The sequence below is a fragment of the Haliotis cracherodii genome, unplaced genomic scaffold (assembly GCF_022045235.1).
Source record: "Haliotis cracherodii isolate W230 unplaced genomic scaffold, xgHalCrac1.p SCAF_9, whole genome shotgun sequence".
Lineage (NCBI taxonomy): Eukaryota > Metazoa > Mollusca > Gastropoda > Lepetellida > Haliotidae > Haliotis > Haliotis cracherodii.
The window spans coordinates 2,901,871-2,923,896 of record NW_027266343.1 but is presented as its reverse complement, the minus strand read 5'-3'; the positions used below and the strand labels follow the sequence as shown (position 1 = coordinate 2,923,896).

Genomic DNA, 22,026 nt, shown 5'->3' with positions numbered 1-22,026 from the left:
CTATCCGAATAGTGTTACATATTATTTTCTAGCCTTGTAGCATCACGAGGGTTGTGGGACCGAATGTTTCTACACCCTGTATTCACTGCGCTTCCGTGGTTGTGCAAGAAGTTACTCCCCTTTTTAGGAAATCTCTTGCGCTCATTTTATTAACGCTTTGTTAAGTTTTATATATTTACGTTGTCAGATGATTATTGTTAATGTCAACATACATTTCACATGTAAAATAGTATTCACGAACATTTAGAGTTCTAAATTACTTTGGAATAATTTGTTGGCAGCACGTGCTTTTGTCACTTGGTTGTATGGTCTAAATACAGGACCAAAATAGTTTAAAGATGGCATGTGTTGCATGTTGTTGCCCTGCCTAGCTCTCGGCATAAGATTATAAAACAAGGACAGGTCAGCTTGGAGTCTGTATAGCTGAGTGTGTTGTTCTCGACCTTGGTACCATTGATATGTACCTGGGGTAAAAGACCCGTGAAGATTCTGGGGTAGAATAGGTCTTCAGCAACCCATACTTGCCGTAAAAGGCGACTATGCTTGTCGTAAAGGGTGACTAACAGGATCAGGTGGTCAGGCTCGCTGACTTGGTTGATACATGTCATCGATCCCAATTGCGTGGATCGATGCTCATGCTATAAATCACTGGATTGTCTGGTCCAGACTCGATTATTTACAGACCGCCGTCATATATCTGGAATATTGCTGAGTGCGGCGTTAAACAACAAACCAACCAAACCAACCTGGGGTAAAAAGTGATATATGGAATTGTACCGAGAGTTAGTTTGTACCCAGATTATCTCTCCTGATACCCTGGGTTTGAACGCCGCTAGTTTCATACAGTCATGAGAAATTCTGCTTGGTCCAAGAAGCTTGGCTGGTCATTGTCCATGGGATGTCATGAATGTTGTGAAAATGGCGCTCAGAGCAGAGTTAGGGTCAGTAGGTGCAATAGTTTGGGGCACAGACAAGAAACATGCTGAAATTCAAACACACAAAATCTGCAAGTTAAGTGAAGCAGTACTTAACATTGTGACTCGATTATTGCAAAAGGTGTGATGTCATGAGGTAGGCATTTTGTGACATCTCTGTTTTTCTACTCGTCCTTGTTACCATGGTTACCTAGTGTAAAATATTATTAAAGATGGTCAAAGCTGCTCATCATATCTCAGTGACTTACGCGGATGGCATGTTCCCATACAAGCAGTTGTTGGAAAAGCACAGTGGAACAGATTTCCTAATCTCTGCTTCTTTTCATCCTAGGAAGAAGCAGAGGAATATGGAGAAGCAGTACTCAGTGGAGTTCTTTGCCTCCTTTGTGGAGCAGCTTCAGGACGTGTGTCGCAACTACCTCCACTTCAGTCAGTTTGTGGAGGTCAGTGGCTATGTGTGTGTGGAGATTGACAACATGAAGAAGGAGAGATACGTCCTCAGTGAACTGCTACAGAGCAGTGGTAATGTGGTCAGTGAGAGCTACTGCACAAAGGCATTCAAAACTCGAGGGAACAGATCTGCCTTTGGGAACTCAATGGGCTTCTATGAAACTAGTCTTTCGAACAGAATCCCCCGGTCAAATGATCAAAGTCAAATAAATTCTAGAAGTAAACTGGTAACTAGGCAAGAGGAGGTTCTGCAAACATTTCCTTCATTCTCTGATTCAAGAAGCCTTCACAATGTGAATGCCATGTCCACATTCTCCAGTGACTTGGTTCAGGAACAAAACATGGTGGCAGATCCTCTGTTTTCCAGGTCATCCTCATACACTGCCATTCCACTATCTGGGAACAGTGTCGCATCAGTCCCCCCAGAGCAAACACAAACAAGAATACCTACACATTCCATATTTACCGGCATTGATCCTTTTGGAAGAGAAAGAGTTGGACAGACGTCTGGAGAAAGTCACGACTTTGTATCTCATAGTCCATCTTCCTCAGCCTCAAGGTCAAGTTTCACTTATGACACAATCCAAGATGAATCTGAAGAAGCTTCCGTATCTATTCCTAAGAGACTAGCTGAAACCATTTCAGGGACTTTTAAAACAGAACCAGAGGCTGACGAGGTGATCGACTTGGACTTGTTTGAGGATGACCCGGATGAAAGCCAGTGTAGTATCATTGATTCCAATCAAGGCGGAGGATTTAGCGAGAACAGTCCATCCAGTGCACTTGTTCCAAAGAATCCCAAGAAGACAAATCCAGGGACATTGAAAGTCATGAAAAGTTCACTAAAACAGTTCAAAGGTTACTACTATGATAGATATGGCCAAGACATTGATCCCCTGACAACTGAACCAGAGGAGCTGGATCAAATCCTCCTTGATTTCTTTCAAGGAACCAGGAAGAAGAATGGTGCTGAGCCAAATCCAGGATCTCTGAAGACGATGCAGGTGTTCCTGGAGAGATACCTGAAGGAAGGCGGCTACCCGTACTCTATTACAAAAGATGCACGCTTCAAGTCGTCCAGGAACTACATCAAGATGAAGATGGAGGAGTTCAACAAGAACAAGGTCGTGCAGAAACCCATCCCAGTGGATGAGAATGACATTGAGATCATGTTCGAGAGGAATGTCATGGGTGACTACAATTCTGAGTCTCTTCTCAACACTGTTTGGTTCCTGAATTCGAAGTATTTTGGTTTAAGGGGAATAGCAGATCACTTCAATCTGAAATGGGGGGACATCAAACTGAAAGTGAACGACCAGGGGAAGGAGTATGTGGAGAGGGCATTGAGTACAAACTTCTGTCTCAAGGTGTTCGCCAAGCCTGACAACCTAGACCGGTGTTTCGTCCACTTCTTCAAACAATATCGGTCAATGAGACCTAAGCTAGCAATGGATGATGGGTCTCCATTTTACCTGAAGTCCGTGAGAAACATGTCCTCAGACAGGTGGTACCTACCTGAGCCACTGACTTGGTCTTGTTACACAAAGCTGTGGAGAAAGATGGTTTCAAATGCAGACCTGCCATTCCGGAAGAAAATATTTTGAAGGTACCTATGTTGAAAATCCAGACATTTCGAGGCCATGAGACATTGCATGAATAATACTACTTGTTTTGAAGCAGTTTGCCAATACTTTGCTCACAAGTCACACATTTCCATTACAGTGTTGTAATAATTGATTGAACGTACAAACGTTTCTGTTCAATTGTTCCAATAGCAAGTCAACAGAATAACATTTTTGCGACCGAAAATCGTCAGAACTGAGTCCTACTTCCTTGTACTCCTCATCTTGATCTTGTTCCTTGGTCTTTTAGAATATGAGGTATTTTATATTCTGCTTAAAATTGCTTATATTGAACTTTTGAAAAGGCCAAGCTTTGTCTTATCAACTTGTTAAAACAATTTGGCTAACCTGGATCAAGTTTACTTATGTTCTATTTGAAGATCTGGGTTAGATTTGGTCTTCTTCAACCCATGCTCGGTGCAAGAAGCGGCTAATGGGATCAGGTAGTGAGACTCTCCGACTTGGTTGATGCATGTCATATTCTATACCAATTATGTTGATCATTGCTTATGATGTCAATCACTGGACTGTCTGGTCCAGACTTGATTATTTACAGCCTGACATATTGTTGGAATTTTTGGCATAATACAACAAACAATCATGGTATGTTTTGTAGGATCTCTTGTCATTCCCTTTGATATGTAATACAGGCCCATATCATACCAAACATCATGTTAATATGTGCTGTAAGCAGCTCTGGCTGTCCAGATAACAACCAGATCCTCGTTTCACAAAGTGATCGTAGCTATGACTGTTGTAAGCATGGTAAATATATGTTGGAGTATAGGAATTACTACAGTTGTAGTGTTAAGATCGCTTTGTGAAACAAGGATCTGGGCCCACTTGCACAAAGCGATCTTAGTGCTAAGACTGTCGTAAGCCTATGTTAATGTATCAGAGTTTCAATCATCTTAGTGCTAAGATAGCTTTTTACAAGTGGGGCCTGGTTGTTATCTGGCCCAAAAAGGTATTTTTACCTCTTCTCTTGATGCTGTTGAGTACTGACCGATGTAATACATTAACCATGATGGCATGAACCAAAACCCATCTTTCACCATCTCACTTGTCTTGTTGATTTTCAAATATGCAATTTTCTTTTGATTGATGGCACATGGCGCTGTCAGATAATGTTGTATTTTAGTTTACAATATTGTTTTGCTCTGAGTGATATTCCATGGTGAATAGGTCAAGTTCTATAGGTTTCCTATTCAGGTCAAGTTCTAAAATAAAAAATGGTTTTGTTTGCCCATAAATGATTGACCCACCATGCTTCTCTCTACTCAAATAATTTTGTGACCATTTTGTTTGCCAATTATTTCTTAATCTGTCAAGATTGACACATTTTCATAACAAGGGAATTTACTGCTTTATCAGTTTATCAAAAGTTGCTTAATGGGTACCATTGATGTACCATTGATCAGGTTCACGAACCACAAAGTTGTCTTAGGGCTATGACTGTCGTAACTCTGTTCATTCACATAGAGGGGGCACAGGTGGCCCAGTCGTCTAAGGTGTCGTGATTCGCTGTGCAGAGTTGCGTCCCTCGGGCACGCCAGAAACCTATGATTGTGGGTTCGAATCCCGGTTTGCCCCGATTATGTTTCTGGGTTTGTCAGCAACTTACCCGTGCTCGTGGGTTTCAACGAAATGATAAATGTCTGAGACTTGCATCACTTTGGGCTTTCCTCCGACATTAAGCTGACACGCTGTGATATAATTGGAATGTGATATAAAAGTGCCGTTAAACCCAACTCACTCATTCACATAGATGTTTGATAATCGTAGTGCTATTCATGCTAAAGATCGCTTTGTGGAAAGGGACCTTGATTCATATGATTTTGCCTGTGATTAATTTTAAGTATAAATTGATTTTCCCAAAAATGTTTACGCTGATTGCTTAATCATGCTTATCTGAGACATGACATGGTTACAGATAGATATGAAAGTGTAAAACGACAAAAACAGGGCCAGTTCCACAAGGAGATCTTAGCACTACGCCTGTCATAATCCTATGTTAAAGTATAAGAGTATGATCATCTTGGCACGAAGATTGCTTTGTGTATCTTGTCCCTACGACAGTCGAAAGTCTATGTTAAAGTATGGGAGTTAAGATCATCTTAGTTCAAAAAATGCTTTGTGGAACAGGGCCCTGGGCTCCGTTCCATGAAATAATCGTAGAGTTACGACAGTCGAAAGTCTTATGTTAAAGTATGGGAGTTACAATCATCTTAGGTCAAAGAAGGCTTTGTGGAACAGGGACCACCTTATCTTTGCAGCCTTGCTATGTTGTGGTGTTTTGAGTCCCTGAAGTAGTTGGCACTGATGTGTAAGATAATCTCTTCTGATTACAGAGAGAGCCTTGATGGAGAGAGATGGAGAAGCAGTACTCTGTGCAGTTCTTTGCCTCCTTTGTGGAGCAGCTTCAGGACGTGTGTCGCAACTACCTCCACTTCAGTCAGTTTGTGGAGGTCAGTGGCTATGTGTGTGTGGAGATTGACAACATGAAGAAGGAGAGATATGTCCTCAGTGAACTTCTACAGAGCAGTGGTAATGTGGTCAGTGAGAGCTACTGTACCAAGGCATTTGAGACAAGTGGAAGATCTAAGCCTGTTACGCAACATGCTCACATGGACTCTGACAGAGATCGTGAACAAATAAACAAGGAAAATATGTTTCGACGAAATCGTAGAAAAAGACCCTTTCCGAATCCTGGGTTGTATAGCAGTCGGGATACCATTGATGCAGGACAATACACTCACTCTCCAATCCTTGGTGAGGAGGAGTCATCAAATGATGCATTTTCACAGCCAGTTGAAGTTAAATTCCAGAAAACTCAAACTCAAAATGTTGGTCTTGTAAAACAATTCAACATCACCAAACCAGCAACACAACCTTTACCTACCAGTATTCACCATGATCCAATTTATCCTGCATCATGTGAAGGTCCTTCAGCTGAAAGAACAGACAATTTTGAAAGCTGTTATCAACCTCCGATATCAACGAGTACTTCACAGTTTGTTTGTGGAACATCTGAATCTGGTCCAGCAGCTGAAAATCATTGTCTTGGTCCAGACTTGATGGCAAAGCCTGCAGCTGCTGATAAAACTGTAGAGAACAAGGAGGTCCTTGTGACTATACCCCAGAGAACATCAGAGGAGATGCACCCAGAGTCGGTTGTGTCTGTTACAGAAGCTGATGAAGTTATAGATCTCGATCTGTTTGAGGATGACCTGGAACTTGATGAGCAGAGCTGTCAGGCTGCTCCAGGGATAGCTTCAGTTCATACTGCAGGCATAGCTACAAACAGGAGGCTCCATTTGAGCCCAGGAACACAGGTGCTTGTCAGAAATTCGGTGAATCAGTTCAAAAGGTTTCTGTATGAGAAATATCAAGAAGACTTTGATTTAGTTTTATGTCCTCCAGAGAAACTGAACATGCTACTGTTGGATTATTTGAGGGAGGCAAGGAAAGTTGATGGGGGAGAACTGAAGGGTCGGTCATTGAAATGTGTCCAGGAACGTCTGGATATCTTCTTAAAGGATGCAGGCTACCCTTATTCAATCACCAAAGACAAAGAGTTCCAGTTATCCCGAGATTACCTCAAGAGGAAGATCATAGAGGACGGGAAGAATGTGTCCCAGAAACATTCACCAGTGGACAGTAACGACATCGAGTTGCTCTTCCAGACTTGCCAGCTTGGAGGACACAGTTTGGAAACACTCGTCAACAGCATGTGGTTCCTCAACTCCAAGTTCTTTGGACTGCGAGGTCCGGCCTATCATGTGGACTTGAAGTGGGGTAATATTGTCCTGAGGACTAATCCTGAGGGTCAGGAATATCTGGAGCGGAAGTTGAATGATGCTTTCTCTCTCAAGGTTTATGCAAAACCTGATGATCCATCAAGATGCTTTGTCAACATGTACAAGCAATACAGATATTTGAGACCAAAGATAGCTTTGGATGAAGGGTATTCATTTTATTTGAAGCATAGTAGGGCCACCGGCCAAGACAGCAGGTACCTACCAGAGCCAATGGTTTATCATCAGTTCACAAACATCTGGAGGAAGATCGTTGTTGCTTCAGGTCTGCCTCTGAAGAAGAAGATTATGTGAACTCTGGCATATATTTCTGTTCACTGGGTTTACAGATTCACTGATACTAAACATTGGGAATGTGGAAGACAATACATACTAGTTTTACGATTTTTGTATTACCGAAGAAAGTAAAGGATTAATTATATTTTCATTTCGATCAGAGGTAAATGAAAGAAATATGTAACCAACTTATAAGAAAAGGCTTGCAGAGGGTTTTATGCAGGACTGTTTGTATTGTCAGTTTTATAACACCAACACTCACACAAACCCTCCAAACAGTGTTTTATGCAGGACTGCTTGTAAAGTTATCAGGGTCAGAATAGGTCTTCAGCAACCCATGCTTGCTGTAAAAGGCTACTATGCTTGTCGTAAGAGGCAACTAACAGTATCGGGTGGTCAGACTCGCTTGACTTGATGCATGTCATCGTATCCCAATTGCATGGATCGATGCTCTTGATGTCAGTCACTGGATTGTCTGGTCCAGACTTGATTATTTCCAGATCGCCGTCATATAGCTGGAATATTGCTGAATGTGGCGTTTAACAACAAACAAAACAAAAAAACTGTTTGTACTGTCAGTTTCATATCACCAACACTTTATTTACAGAAACTCTCCATACAAACATTATGGAACATTTTGTATTTGGATTATACTTTCACCCTTTGATAATATTTAACATTTGGATGATTTCTGAGAAATAAATGGGATATGGTTCTTTGTAGAAATGTTTGATTGATATATACTCTGCTAAACAAAAAAGGCAAAAGTAGTAAAATCGTAAATACCTGACAGTGTTGCCAATATCCATGCAAAATTTATACCAAAAATGAATTCGTAATGAGGTACTGGAGTCATTGGGTGAAAAGATGGAAAAATCTTAAAAACACAACCACGTGTGAGCCTGGTGCGGAAATGCACCGATATGACATGCATGTGCAACAAAACTTGTTGGGCTTTAATAACGCTGGGACCGCCTCCATTATCTAGTGGTAGAGAGTCTGCCCGGAAAGTGGAAGGTCCTGGGTTGGATCCCCGGCCGCGTCATACAAATGACGTTAAAAGATGGTACTTGTTGTTACCCTGTCTGGCGCTCGGCATTAAGGGGCTAAAACAAGGACTGGTCGGCTCGGAGTCAGTATACTGTGTCTGAGTGGGGTATTCATGTTAAACTGCGGCATGGTATCTCAGTGAGCTAGCACTATAAATCAGCATCAGTCAGGACTAGTACAAGCAGCCACACAAACACACACACGTATATGCACATGGCTATATAAGTGCATTAATATTGGACGCGACGTTAAACCCCATTTCACCATCACTAATAACGCTGGGTTTTCATTTGCATGCCATCACTATCTTATTGCAATCTTACAGCGAAAACATGCCATAACTGATGGAAGTTCAATGCAGCAACGCCATCAGCCGACTGCATACAGGAGAATCATCTGCAGCTGTAGCCAGGTTTTTCCACCTTGCACCGGGCACCATTACATGACTGGAATCGTTACCAGACACACGAAACAACACATGACCTTCCCGGATCCAGTCGAGAACATACAGCTATGTCACTTACGTGAAAGAACCACCATGGCCACCTCTATAACTTCGACAATACAAGCATTACATAGGATATCAGCCCCATCAGTGAGGAACTGTGAGGTATTTGCGCTAGGAGACCAGTCTGAGGGGTCATTTTGACGGACCTGCATTGTCAGCTGCGACGTCATTGTCAAGGTCACAGGGTATGGCTACCACTGCAATGAAGACAAGTTTTGTTTGGTTTGCTCAAGGGTTCCATGTATTTAGTGCTGTTGAACACGAATGGCATGAAGATATCTATGGTTCTCCATCTTACAAACTCGCTGACCAATTGTCAAGATTTCGCCGACCTACCTGGGACCTAAATGTCATTCTCATGGTCTTTAGACAAAAAGGATATGGAACACATCACCTGGAAGATAGTCTTCCCCCTGGATCTAGCTACAGCTGCTAGGGTCAGCAAGATGCATGGGCTCGACGTCAACAGAGTTCATCTCAGTCTTTGGGTACAATGTGTGAAGCCCATTTCTGGTGTCCCCCGCCTTGATATCGCTGGAATATTGCTAAAAGTGGCGTAAAACCATACTCAGTCTGTCAGTCAGTGATCTCAGTCTTTGCTGTAACTTTTTTGATAAGAATCAGCTTCCAGGTCAACCAGACAGATTGTTCACCATCCCATTCCTGGCTTCCATCCTAAACCTGGAGGATCAGCAAGACATCTTGTTATGCCCAGTCAGAGCACTCCGCGTCTACTTCAGGCTTCATCTACGCTCTGCCGATCATGGAAGAGGCTCTTCATTCCTTTGTCTTCAGCGGCCAACTCAGGCGTCTCCTTATGGTTACGTGAGACAATCCTCCACACCTACACTGGAGTTTTTGGAAGTCAGATGCGGTCTTCGCTTCACATTTTTTCCGTTACCGATGTCCAAGTTCTCCTCCACTTGGTCCGCTGGTCCTGGCTCAACAACTGACGACAGCTCATCAATTCAGATACACGATGCGCGTACCTGCTATCACAGATGGGTACTTCGTTTCTTGTAAACACTGAATAAATGATTGACAGCCACTCCTCTGTTAAGTATTGGTACACGTCAAGCACCCAGCAGACCTAGGTTCGATTCCCTACATGGGTACAATGTGTGAAGCCCATTGCTAAAAGCGGCATAAAACCATACTCACTCTTTCACTCAAGTTCCTAGGAGAGAATCAACACTCGTCTACATCATTGAAGTCGTCACAAGGCACGGCAGTTTCGACAGTGTCCTTAACCCTTACCTGCTTACCTCTGCCATGAGTATGTGATGTGGAAGTATTGGTTTGATGATCCTCTTATGGATGTCAATCGTTCCCTCTTCTCCTGTCTTAGCATGCTTCAATCCCATGGGCGTGATTGATGGCTTCAACTTTGTGTGAAAAGAGGTGCCAAGGTGGTCAGCCTTGCCTCTTAGAGGGTATCTGGTAGAACTAATTGCCTGGAGACTGGTTTTAAGTCGTGGCAGAATAGGTTCCCCTCTTCAAACTTGATCTTGAAACGATGTCCTAAACAAAAGGATACAAGTTACAACGAATGTTGACCTGTGTTAGTAGCATAAAGGGGTCTTCACACTTGCCGTTCTACCCACTCTTGAGTCTATGTCTTTCAGACATGGTCGTGCAACAATTTTGCAATTGAAGCTTTCTTATCACCAGCTTCCTCGTGTATATATCACGGTTGTTGTACACTACAGGCTAGGATATCTGCACCCACCGATCAATTGTGGGATAAAAGCATAGTGTGAGATAGGATAAGTTTAAAAACTTTTACATTACATTAATTTTACATAATAGATCTTACATTAAATTGATGGAAACGTTGTTTTAGGACCTTTTCACATAAGGGTCGAAGTATAGAACTAATGTAAAATTTTCAACTCTTTTCAAAGTTCTCTTTGGCTAGCTAGCGCTTTCACACAATGTGACATTTAAAACAAATTGTAGATACTACCCGATTAAAATAATTGATTTTGTTCAATACCTTTGAGCAACAATTTCCGTCTTGCTGAGAAATAACATTTTGCACTTCAAACTTCAGCTTCATCACATTATTTAATAACTGCCCAATTTGGTCACAAAAGACTTCATAAAACTAATTTACATACATTGGATGATGTGTACACCCTTAAAGTATAGGTGTATTGAAATGTGGGCTTGATAATGTGGACACAAAGTTTGGGATCCAAACAACTAGCCTACATCAACACTAGTGGGCCAGAGAAGACTTAAAGCCAGTATTAACAGCAGCCCTGGAAAGTAAACTACATCAGAAAATCTGAATTCACTGGGTTCATCGAATACAGTGACGTCGTCCTGGATTAGACTTGGGTAAGGCGCCACTTGTGAAGCTGATGCAGCTGCTGGTCCTGGGCCTTCCGGGACGAGAGGTCCCTTCAGTTCTGAAGTGAACCACCTGTCAGACAGCAGTGGCGCAGTTAGGTCTGTTGTTGGAGGAGACCTCCCGTGATCCTCTGTAGCTACTGGTGAAGACAAGCCATGGTCCTCTGTAGCTATTGGAGAAGATCTCCCATGATCCTCTGTAGCTATTGGCGAAGACATGCTGTGATGCTCTCTCACAAAAAATGATTTGTGTCTGGTCAGTTCTGTATCTTCTGTTTTCATTGCAGAAGCCGGTATAGTTTGGTGTTCAGTGGCAGCTGCAGTGTTATGTGTAAACAGCAGTGAACTGTCATCTTTTGTTCCCACATATGACTGCAGAATTGTAGAAAACTCAGCTTCAGTATCAGCCATATGGATGTGACTATATAGTTCATGGGATGTTGACACACCAATGTTGGCAACAGTTGGCCTGTTTTGGACAGCTGACTCGATGTTGGTGACATTTCTTCTTGTGCTTGGAAGAGAACCTTGTGCATCGTTGTCTGTTGCAGCACTCTCATCCCCGATCTGAGACTCATCTTTAGAGGCTTCATTCCCCCACTTAACACTACCATCACGAGGAGACCCTTTCTTTCCTGCACTTTCAGAATCTTTGGTTACAAAGCTGGCATGTTCTGTGTGAAGCCCATTGCTAAAAGCGGCATAAAACCATACTCACTCTTTCACTCAAGTTCCTTGGAGAGAGTCAACACTCGTCAACATCATTGAAGTCGTCACAAGGCACGGCAGTTTCGACAGTGTCCTTAACCCTAACCTCTGCCACGAGTATAAGATGTGGAAATATTGGTTTGATGATCCTCTTATGGATGTTGTCAATCGTTCCCTCTTCTCCTGTCTTAGCATGCTTCAATCCCACAGGCGTGATTGATAGCTTCGACAATGTGTGAAAAGAGGTGCCAAGGTGGTCAGCCTTGCCTCTTAGAGGGTATCTGATAGAACTAATTGCCTGGAGACTGGTTTTAAGTCGTGGCAGAATAGGTTCCCCTCTTCAAACTTGATCTTGAAACGATGTCCTACACAAAAGGATACAAGTTACAACGAATGTTGTACCCATTTTCCTGACCTGTGTTAGTAGCATAAAGGGGTCTTCACACTTGCCGTTCTACCCACTCTTGAGTCTATGTCTTTCAGACATGGTCGTGCAACAATTTTGCAATTGAAGCTTTCTTATCACCAGCTTATCACTACAGTCTAGGATATCTGCACCCACCGATCAATCGTGGGATAAAAGCATAGTGTGAGATATGATAAGTTTAAAAACTCTTACATTACATTAATTTTACATAACTAATCTTACATTAAATTGTTGGAAACATTGTTTTAGGACCTTTTCACATAAGGGTCGAAGTATAGAACTAATGTAAAATTTTCAACTCTTTTCAAAGTTCTCTTTGGCTAGCTAGTGCTCTCACACAATGTGACCACTGCCAGGGACTAGTGGATAGAGCGTCTGCCAGGAGACCATCTCCAGGGTCTAGTCGATAGAGTGTCTTCCAGGAGATCATCTCCAGGGTCTAGTCGATAGGGCAACTGCCAGGAGGCCGTCTCCAGGGTCTAGTCGATAGAGCGTCTGCCTAGAGACCATCTCCAGGGTCTAGTCGATAGAGCGTCTGCCTAGAGACCGTCTCCAGGGTCTAGTTGATAGAGCGTCTGCCAGGAAACCATCTTCAGCGTCTAGTCGATAGAGCGTCTGCCTAGAGACCGTCTCCAGGGTCTAGTTGATAGAGCGTCTGCCAGGAAACCATCTTCAGGGTCTAGTCGATAGAGCGTCTGCCTAGAGACCGTCTCCAGGGTATAGTCAATAGAGCCTCTGCCTAGAGACCATCTCCAGGGTCTAGTCGATAGGGTAACTGCCAGGAGGCCGTCTCCAGGGTCTAGTCGATAGAGCGTCTGCCTAGAGACCGTCTCCAGGGTCTAGTCGATAGAGCGTCTGCCTAGAGACCGTCTCCAGAGTGGTCGGCTTGGAGTCACTATACTTTCTGAGTGGAGTATCCCTGTTATACAGCATCATATTATCTCAGTGTTCTAGCACTATAATAAGACTGGCATAAGTCAGGACAAGCAGATACACACAGACAATTACACGTGCATGCACATTGCTATGGCAGTGCAATAATCTTGAACACAAGGTTAGACCACATACACCACCTCACCTGACACTGTGAGTGACTAAAAAAAAACCATAAGACGAACAAAAAAACCACTTCAACTTAGTTTAATTGAAATCAAATATAAACAATTAAAAAATTGAAATTACACAATTATTTCAAGTACTTTGATGACCTGACATGCAATCAAAATGGTTTTGTCTATTATGTAAATGATCCAAAATTAAATTGTTACATTTAAAACAAATTGTAGATACTACCCGATTAAAATAATTGATTTTGTTCAATACCTTTGAGCAACAATTTCCGTCTTGCTGAGAAATAACATTTTGCACTTCAAACTTCAGCTTCATCACATTATTTAATAACTGCCCAATTTGGTCACAAAAGACTTCATAAAACTAATTTACATACATTGGATGATGTGTACACCCTTAAAGTATAGGTGTATTGAAATGTGGGCTTGATAATGTGGACACAAAGTTTGGGATCCAAACAACTAGCCTACATCAACACTAGTGGGCCAGAGAAGACTTAAAGCCAGTATTAACAGCAGCCCTGGTAAGTAAACTACATCAGAAAATCTGAATTCACTGGGTCCATCGAATACAGTGACGTCGTCATGGATGAGACTCGGGTAAGGTGCCACTTGTGAAGCAGGTGCTGGTCCTGGGCCTTCGGGGACGAGAGGTCCCTTCAGTTCTGAAGTGAACCACCTGTCAGACAGCAGTGGTGCAGCTAGGTCTGTTGTTGGAGGAGACCTCCCGTGATCCACTGTAGCTACTGGAGAAGACAAGCCATGGTCCTCTGTAGCTATTGGCGAAGACATGCCGTGATCCTCTGTAGCTATTGGCGAAGACATGCTGTGATCCTCTGTAGCTATTGGCGAAGACATGCTGTGATCCTCTCTCACAAAAAATGATTTGTGTCTGGTCAGTTCTGTATCTTCTGTTTTCATTGCAGAAGCCGGTATAGTTTGGTGTTCAGTGGCAGCTGCAGTGTTATGTGTAAACAGCAGTGAACTGTCATCTTTTGTTCCCACATATGACTGCAGAATTGTAGAAAACTCAGCTTCAATATCAGACATGTGGATGTGACTATATAGTTCATGGGATGTTGACACACCAATGTTGGCAACAGTTGGCCTGTTTTGGACAGCTGACTCGATGTTGGTGACATTTCTTATTGTGCTTGGAAGAGAACCTTGTGCATCGTTGTCTGTTGCAGCACTCTCATCCCCGATCTGAGACTCATCTTTAGAGGCTTCATTCCCCCACTTAACACTACCATCACGAGGAGACCCTTTCTTTCCTGCACTTTCAGAATCTTTGGTTACAAAGCTGGCATGTTCTGGTTCCTCATCACTGGGGTGAAGGTCTCCATGTGGCGCCACAGTGAGAGTCTGCGACAGGACCTCTGTATACTGCTCCTGCAGCAGGAGCCGCAGACAAGAGAGAGTTGGTCGGTCGTCCGGGGTCTCTGCACTACACATTTTGTAAAGTCCCCACATAGTAGAGATCTGTGAACATGTATGAATGTTCTGAAAGACTTTTCCAAGACTGAAAACATCACTGTCCTTTGTTGTTTCAGCATGAGCACACACTTCTGGGGCTATATATGTGAAGTTTTTCATGTCCTGACTCTCGTCATATGTGACTCCAGACTTGTATGATGCTGAACCCATATCACAGTATTTAACCGTCGGCAGTGTTCCAGAAAGGTCAACAAGGATGTTATCTGGTTTGATATCATTAATGATGACGTCTTTGTCATGGATTCTTCTCAAGCCATCCACTAACTGACATGCGATGTGCAGCCAATGTTGTTTGGACAACGTTTTCTTTTTGTTGATGATGTCACGGAGTGTTTGCCCAGACCCAAAGAGCTCCAACACAATGTTGTGTCTTCCCACCACATCTTTCACCAATCCATAACATATTGGAACACAGCCTGTAGGTCCCAGGTACAAAGTTATTCTGGTTTCATTGACGATATTCTCCATTGATCTCATGTTCACAAAGATTTCTTTCACCACAATATCTCTGCTGAGCCCTGGAGACACAGTCAGCGTTGCTGCGTACACCTGACCACAACACCCTGTGCCGATAACTTTGTCAGTGAGGCCATCTTGCTCAACTTTGTAGTCGACCATGTGTGAAGGAAGAGTTGGAATCTTGATGTGCCAGAACTCTGAAGACATGCTGAAGGAAGGTCCACACACCCTCTTGAAGACGTACTCAGAAGGAAAGGGTTCATGGCTGGCTGGCTTGTCCTCATCGTGGTCAAGGGTGGACAGAGGACTGACGTCATGATCATTGTGGAAGGCTTGTCCGAGAGAGGTACGCGGTGGAGACAGGATGCTCAAGGTGGGAATGTCCAGGATGTCATCCTCAAGGCTGAAGAAATCGTCCCAGAGGGAATTTAAAGATGTTCTTGTCCTGTCGATAGCAAGAAAAGTAAGATGTCACGTACAGATAAAAGTCTGTTTTTTACATAACAAATAAATAATACATTTAAAATATGGGTCTTTACATCTGCACAATAACACTACTGTTATTCGTTATGTGAACACTAAATCACAGAAAAAAAATGTCATGGAAAATATTTCCAATGGCCTAATTTACAGTAGACATATTTGGAGTAATTATTTTTATAAATACGGGGGGGGGGGGGGCGGTCAGGTAGCCTAGTGGTTAAAGCGTTCGCTCGTCCCGCCGAAGACCCGGGTTCGATTCCCGACATGGGTACAATGTGTGAAGCCCATTTCTGGTGTCCCCGGCCGTGATATTGCTGGAATATTGCTAAAAGCGGCGTAAAACCATATTCACTCACTCACTCACTACATTTCACATACTTTACGAACGATCGAGCATGCTCGTTATCAAAGAGTTTTATACGACTCTTGCTCAAAAGTTGTTTGGTCAAAGTTACACTACCCAAGCCCCAGTGAAGCTTTGAAAACGTTTTATGGCAGACATTTGGAAATCATTTCCAAATCTGACGCATCAATGACAAAAATGATGGGGATACAATTCCCTTTCTTGACTTGTACCATGTGTTTCCGTGTTCTTTCAGGTTAAAGAATTTGCATGTTTTTTGTGACGGATGCCACTCGTGGGCAGGATACGCCCATCTTTTCGCGAACACCTGGTATCATTACTATTTGATAGTGATTGACATATGATATGTAAAATTCTGAGACCTGCATCACTTTCCTCCCACATTAAGCTAACACGCTGCGATTTAACTGGAATACTGTTAAAAGCGGCGTAAAACCAAACTCACTCACTCACACATATGATATATAATCGGAATCGTACAATCGACTGAGCTTATAGCAGATATTTCTTATGAATATGGAAAGAGTTTTGTCGCGTTTATGTACCAACTGTACAAACGCGCCTGTAAATAATTCCATATTCTACACACATACAACTGATGGTCAGTTGAACGCGTCCTCTACACTGTGTGTAGTACTTAAACATACAGCAAGTTGCCTGCCATGCGTGTCTGTTGATTCAAGTCCTGTTAGTTTTGCATTAATTTTCAGTCATGTGTTAATAGTAGTTTACATTGCTAGATCAAGTTGGGAAGTGTTGGAGACGCACCTTTCTGCGGAACTGCTATCTTTGAAACCAAGACCTTCCATCAAATCATCGTCACAGTGGAAATTATCTATATCAGCCGACTTTGGCACCTCTTTTTTGTGGATAAATATGATAATGTATACACAATGGTTGAATTATTCTCTCATAAATTAAACTCTCGAATGTGCCTTAGCAACCCCTGTTACATGTATGTTACATGGTATTCTAGCTTTCGTGAACACCCGGTGTTATTACTGCTTTTCAGTGATCCATTCGTCCAATTTTCACCGCTAGTTTGCCTTCTGCGCCCAATGGAATCTGTTTCAGCAGATAATGGAGACCGGTTATTCTCTGACGTTGATATTGTATATTTATATACCTGCATGGTCTGTTATCCTGCCTGCAGATGCTCCTCTCAGACATACGATTGCACTGTTTCATGTCTGTCAAGGACTCTCTGCCTTCCTCTGGTTGGTTCATCGATGTAGTGGCTGCAGTGTGTGGAGCAAGAACACCAGATTGTTTAGTAGATCCAGGAAGCACAGGGGTGTTAAACAGATTTGACCAGAGAGTTTTCTCTTCTCTGTAACCACCATTAAGCAATGGCTTGCACATTGTCTGTAATATGGTGTCTTTGAGTGTCTTTGGGATATCAGAAATTGAGTTGAAGTGGGATACTTCCCAGAGTAGGCGCTCCAGACTTTGCGCATCATTCTTGCTAAGATCGGTTTGCATGGAGGCATCAGCTGCATCTGACAAGGACGTTGTGACGACGTCTTCAGCACCACCAACACACGCCTCCCTCGCAACGACTGTTCTATTGCCTTGGGTCTGTTCATGATGGTTCTTCCAATCTACCACGTGGTGTCTCAAAGTCATGTTGCCATCTTGGTTTCGAGTCATAGTGGTCCTGTTTGAAAGGCCATCGTTCCATGCTTTGTTGGCTACAGATTTGCTGTGGTTTGTATTGTTTGTAGCAGGATCTCCATGGTGTGTCTGTTCCCTGACACGTAACTTGACTGAATTGGTTGGACGTTTGCTTGAATAACCGTGTATTGATTTCGGCTTGGCACGTTCTTGGCATTTAGAAATCCCCTGCTGCGACCTTGGTCCGGTTAGTGAGGACTTTTGGTCTTCCTTGGTATTGCCATTGTTATTCTTGTTTAAATTGGCCATTAAGCACATGTGAACATTTCTCATACTGATGGCATCATCAGTAAACGAGTTGGAAGATTTGTCATGAGTTCCAGAATGCACACTCCACTTCCTCAGCTCCTCCCAGTACAGGTCCTCCATGATCTGGATCTGCGATCGACCTGCCTGTTGACCTGTTGCCCTGCTGGGACTTGCCCTGAAGTACTTCATGTGTTGACTGGCCAGGTCCTTCAGGGTGGCTGACACCATGCCGGGGTGGGTGTCCTCAAGCCAGTACCAGGGTGTGAGTGTACTCACTCGCCGGGTGGCCTGTATAAATGGAAACGTCAATTTGAACACTGGAACATTTATTTATATATATTATTTATATATGTTATAGTGAGTGAGTTAGTGAGTGAGTTTGGTTTTACGCCGCTTTTAGCAATATTCCAGCAATATCACCGCGGGGGACACCAGAAATGGACTTCACACATTGTACCCATGTCGGGAATCGAACCCGGGTCTTCGGCATGACGAGCGAACGCTTTAACCGCTAGGCTACCCGACCACCCTGGATGTTCTTTAATTTCTTTTGGGTAGTATACATGTTGAATATTTATACTCATCAGTTGGTTAGGCTCAGAGCACTTTAATTTGAAATGTGTCATCAGGATCACACTTTACTGGACATGCTCCAGCATCTGTTGCAGCATAGGTTTGTGTTTGTTTGTTTGTTTGTTGTTTAACGGCGCGTTCAGCAATATTCCAGCTACATAACGGTGGTCTGTAAATAATCGAGTCTGGACAAGACAATTAAGTGATTGATATCATGAGCATCGATCTACGCAGTTGGGATACGAAGACATCCATCAACCAAGTCAGCGAGTCTGACCACCTGCTTCCGTTAGTCGCCTCTTACGTCAAGCATAGTCGTCTTTTACAGCACGCGTGGGTAGGGAAGTTGTTTTCTCTACCCGGATCGTTGCAGCAGGCGGTGTAATGTGTGCTTTCTTGTGATTCGGGTCGTTGATAAACATAATGCAATTTGAGTCAGCAGATAAACAAGGGGGTGTTTATTGGGATTGATAATTAGTTAGAGCCCGGTATCTGTTTAATTTCGGGGTTTTTTTCACAAATTATTTTAAAGTACCAACAGCGAGTAGAAGATGGCTGAAGATGGTTGAGGCTGACCCCTCTTTGCAGCCAGGATAGAAAACAGGATGTAATTATTCTAACTTGTCTCTCCTTTGATGTTTCCACCACCAGGCAACCAAACAAGAAAGTCATTTTAACTCTTACACTTTGACATAGACTATCAAGACCGTTTTGTTGAATTGGGGACAAACTCCACGTTATCAAAACCGCAACTTGCTGGGAAACAAACATGACAAACGTGTGAGTTCGTTAAACTGTCTACAGGTTCCCACACTTATTCTGTATTCATCTGGGGGCACGGGTGGCCCAGTCGTCTAAGGCGCCGCAATTCGCTGTGCAGAGTTGCGTCCCTTGGGCACGCCAGAAACCTATGATTGTGGGTTCGAATCCCGGTTCGCCCCGATTATGATTCTAGCTTTGTCAGCACCATACCCGTGCTCGGGGGTTTCACCGAAGTGGTAAACGTCTAAGACCTGCATCCCTTCGGGCTTTCCTCCCAAATTAAGCTGACACGCCGCGATATAACTGGAATAATGTTAAAAGCGGCGTTAAACCCAACTCACTCACTCACTGTATTCATCTGATGAAGGGACAAGCAGTAGCCCTGAAGCGTCCCTACAAACTACATGTAGAAAGAACTTGTTATCCACGAAAGTGTCATGTCTTCGCGTTCTTCCAACTTGTAAATGCCTGTCAAAGACGCAACTCTGTTTCCCCATCTTATTGCGATGTAGTGTATGTTTACATCATCCTGCATTTCGAGCTGTCAAATATAGTCCATCTTTTTATCACAGTATAATTTATAGCATGGAAGGATAGTACTGAGTGTAGTTTACATGGGCTACGGAATTAGAAACTAATATATGTATCCCGTTAGAATAAGCTCTCCAGTAGCCTCTGTTGTTGTCGCACGAGGCGACAAAATGGATCGGGTGGCCGGCAACCTGGTTGATTGGGTGTCATCATACCCACTGGATTGTCTGGTCCAGACTCGAATATTAACAGACCGCCGTCATAAAGCTGGAATATTGTTGAGTGCGGCGTTAAACAACAAGCAAAGAAAATTTGAACAACAAATAAACATTCTTTTTGTCGCTGTTTGGTGTCACTTTACCAGAAACTGAATGCCAAGATACGATCTGATAACGACTGTTAAAACAGTCATTTTAGACTCCCAAATTAATTTTCCAATTGATTGAACGAGTTGGGTTAATCACGGAAGTGATCTAAGAGTTGCGTCCCTTAGCTGTAGTTCGAATCCGTGAGTATACGATAATAAAAATAGTTTGTCATCTTCTTATCGAATGGTGAAGTAAAAAAGTATTTATCAACTTACCATTTGACCTTCGTCGATGATGACAACCATGGTTTTATTGGTAGGTTTGGGGCCGTCCATTGTCACTTTGAGCAGACAACATGTGTGAAGTCGACACCAATGCGGTCGATGTAGATACTGTGGGTTGTATGACGTGACTGTCGGAGCTGTCATCAACTTTGTGACCGTATGAACAATGGCGTGACGTCACAAACGTATCCAAGTTTGAGATTCTCGCTGAACACGCCACACGATATTTGAGATATTTGCCATGAAGTTAAGAAAAGGGTAAAATATTTGGACTTACGTCAGGGAAGCTCGCTCATATGTTTTAAGCATGTCCAGTATTGTTATTATAAAGTGTTATTTTAGTCTAGACTGAAGTCTGTGACGTAATAAAAGTATGAACTCACAATGCAGTGACGATCATGAAGAATGTTGAACAATTGACTTAAGTATGTTTTTGCGTTTATGAAGGTAAATGTTTATGGAGGCCTGCAATTTGCATAAATATATGTCAAAAACAAAATCTTCACAGATTGCTTATTTAATCATTAGGGGCAAGTTCATATGACAAAGAACCTATTTTTACTTTATGAAAAATACGTTTTTAAACATTTAAACTAATTCTAAGATTTCGTTTCCTACATGAAAAAAGTGATTTTTGTGTGTGCACTTCCTCTTTAATTTACACAAAACAATAACACAATACAAAATCAGTGACATCGTCAAGAACAATAATGCAACAAAATTTCCGTCCATTGTAGCGTCGTCCAATCAGGAAACCGAAGTCCGTTAGTGGGAATGGCCGATTTTCAATTTATGGAAACACAATCGCTTGCAATTTACATGTATTTATTAATCGATTAAACATAGAAGCCATCAGTTTGGATTTATCGATAAATAGTAGGCACGGGTGGCCCAGTCGTCTAGGGCGCCGTAATTCGCTGTGCAGAGTTGCGTCCCTTGGGCACGCCAGAAACTAATGATTGTTTCGAATCTTGGTTCCCCTCGATTATGCTTCTGGGTTTGTCAGCACCATACCAGTGCTCGTGGGTTTCACCGAAGTAGTAAACGTCTGAGATCTGCATCATTTTCGGACTTTCCTCCCACAAGCTGACATATAACTGAAATCTGTGAAATGCGGCGTTAAACCCAACTCACTCACTCATGCACGCACGCACGCACGCAATTACTCACTACACTCACGCACGCACTCACGCACGCACGCACGCACGGACGCAGACACTCACTCACAAATAGTTATGATGAATTGTTAATTCGTGGAAATTTCCAGGGAAAATATGAATTAAAACAAAACGTAAAGCCATCAGAAAATGTTAGCCTCAAGACGCTCACTGCGTGAAACCACGCATAACTCTGTATCACGCATGCGTGTATCGCATGGCAGTCATCAGGGTAGGAACGCGTGTCAAAATATGTCCAAGCAATCCACTGCTGGTCGTAAGAGGCATCTAAAGAAGATTGGATGGACAGGCCACTTCGTTGATCAAGTGTCATTGTGCCAAGGTAGTGTGGATGGTTACTCATGTTTCACTTGTGACTGTATTTTTTTTTTAAATTCTGGTCCAAACGTAGTTATTTACGTGTGGGGGGCTGTGACACGGCTAGACTATTTCGGACTGTCCCGTT

The 22,026-nt window shown here is 42.8% G+C and overlaps 2 protein-coding genes across 3 annotated transcripts; one reads left to right on the top strand and one right to left on the bottom strand.

Moving 5' to 3' along the window:
• Positions 1-2,902: 2,902 nt before the first annotated feature.
• LOC139452455 (uncharacterized protein KIAA1958 homolog) lies at positions 2,903-7,755 on the top strand. Of its 2 annotated transcripts, none has more exons than XM_071233943.1 (2): positions 2,903-2,991; positions 5,359-7,755. In XM_071233943.1, the coding sequence occupies exon 2, from the start codon at positions 5,380-5,382 to the stop codon at positions 7,117-7,119; it is 1,740 nt and encodes a 579-aa protein (XP_071090044.1). In that variant the 5' UTR covers positions 2,903-2,991; positions 5,359-5,379; the 3' UTR covers positions 7,120-7,755. The 2 variants fall into 2 exon arrangements, with proteins under 2 accessions (XP_071090044.1, XP_071090045.1); XM_071233944.1 differs by lacking the exon at positions 2,903-2,991 and adding an exon at positions 3,382-3,450.
• Positions 7,756-10,864: 3,109 nt separating this feature from the next.
• LOC139453021 (uncharacterized) lies at positions 10,865-20,547 on the bottom strand. Its single transcript, XM_071234647.1, has 4 exons — positions 20,395-20,547; positions 17,149-18,233; positions 13,777-15,620; positions 10,865-11,649 (listed from the first exon to the last, which is right to left on the bottom strand). Exons 1-4 carry the CDS (start codon positions 20,545-20,547, stop codon positions 10,865-10,867), a joined length of 3,867 nt encoding a protein of 1,288 aa, XP_071090748.1.
• Positions 20,548-22,026: the final 1,479 nt, after the last annotated feature.

What these genes read in the sequence shown, in the direction of transcription:
- LOC139453021 (XM_071234647.1), bottom strand. Translation starts at nt 20,547, where the DNA reads ATGACAGCTCCGACAGTCACGTCATACAACCCACAGTATCTACATCGA. An exon ending in CAGGATAACAGACCATGCAG is followed by an intron (nt 15,621 to 17,148) that starts GTATATAAATAT and finishes TGCTATCGACAG; the next exon opens with GACAAGAACATCTTTAAATT. An exon ending in CACTGTATTCGATGGACCCA is followed by an intron (nt 11,650 to 13,776) that starts GTGAATTCAGAT and finishes CTGAAAGTGCAG; the next exon opens with GAAAGAAAGGGTCTCCTCGT.
- LOC139452455 (XM_071233943.1), top strand. Translation starts at nt 5,380, where the DNA reads ATGGAGAAGCAGTACTCTGTGCAGTTCTTTGCCTCCTTTGTGGAGCAG.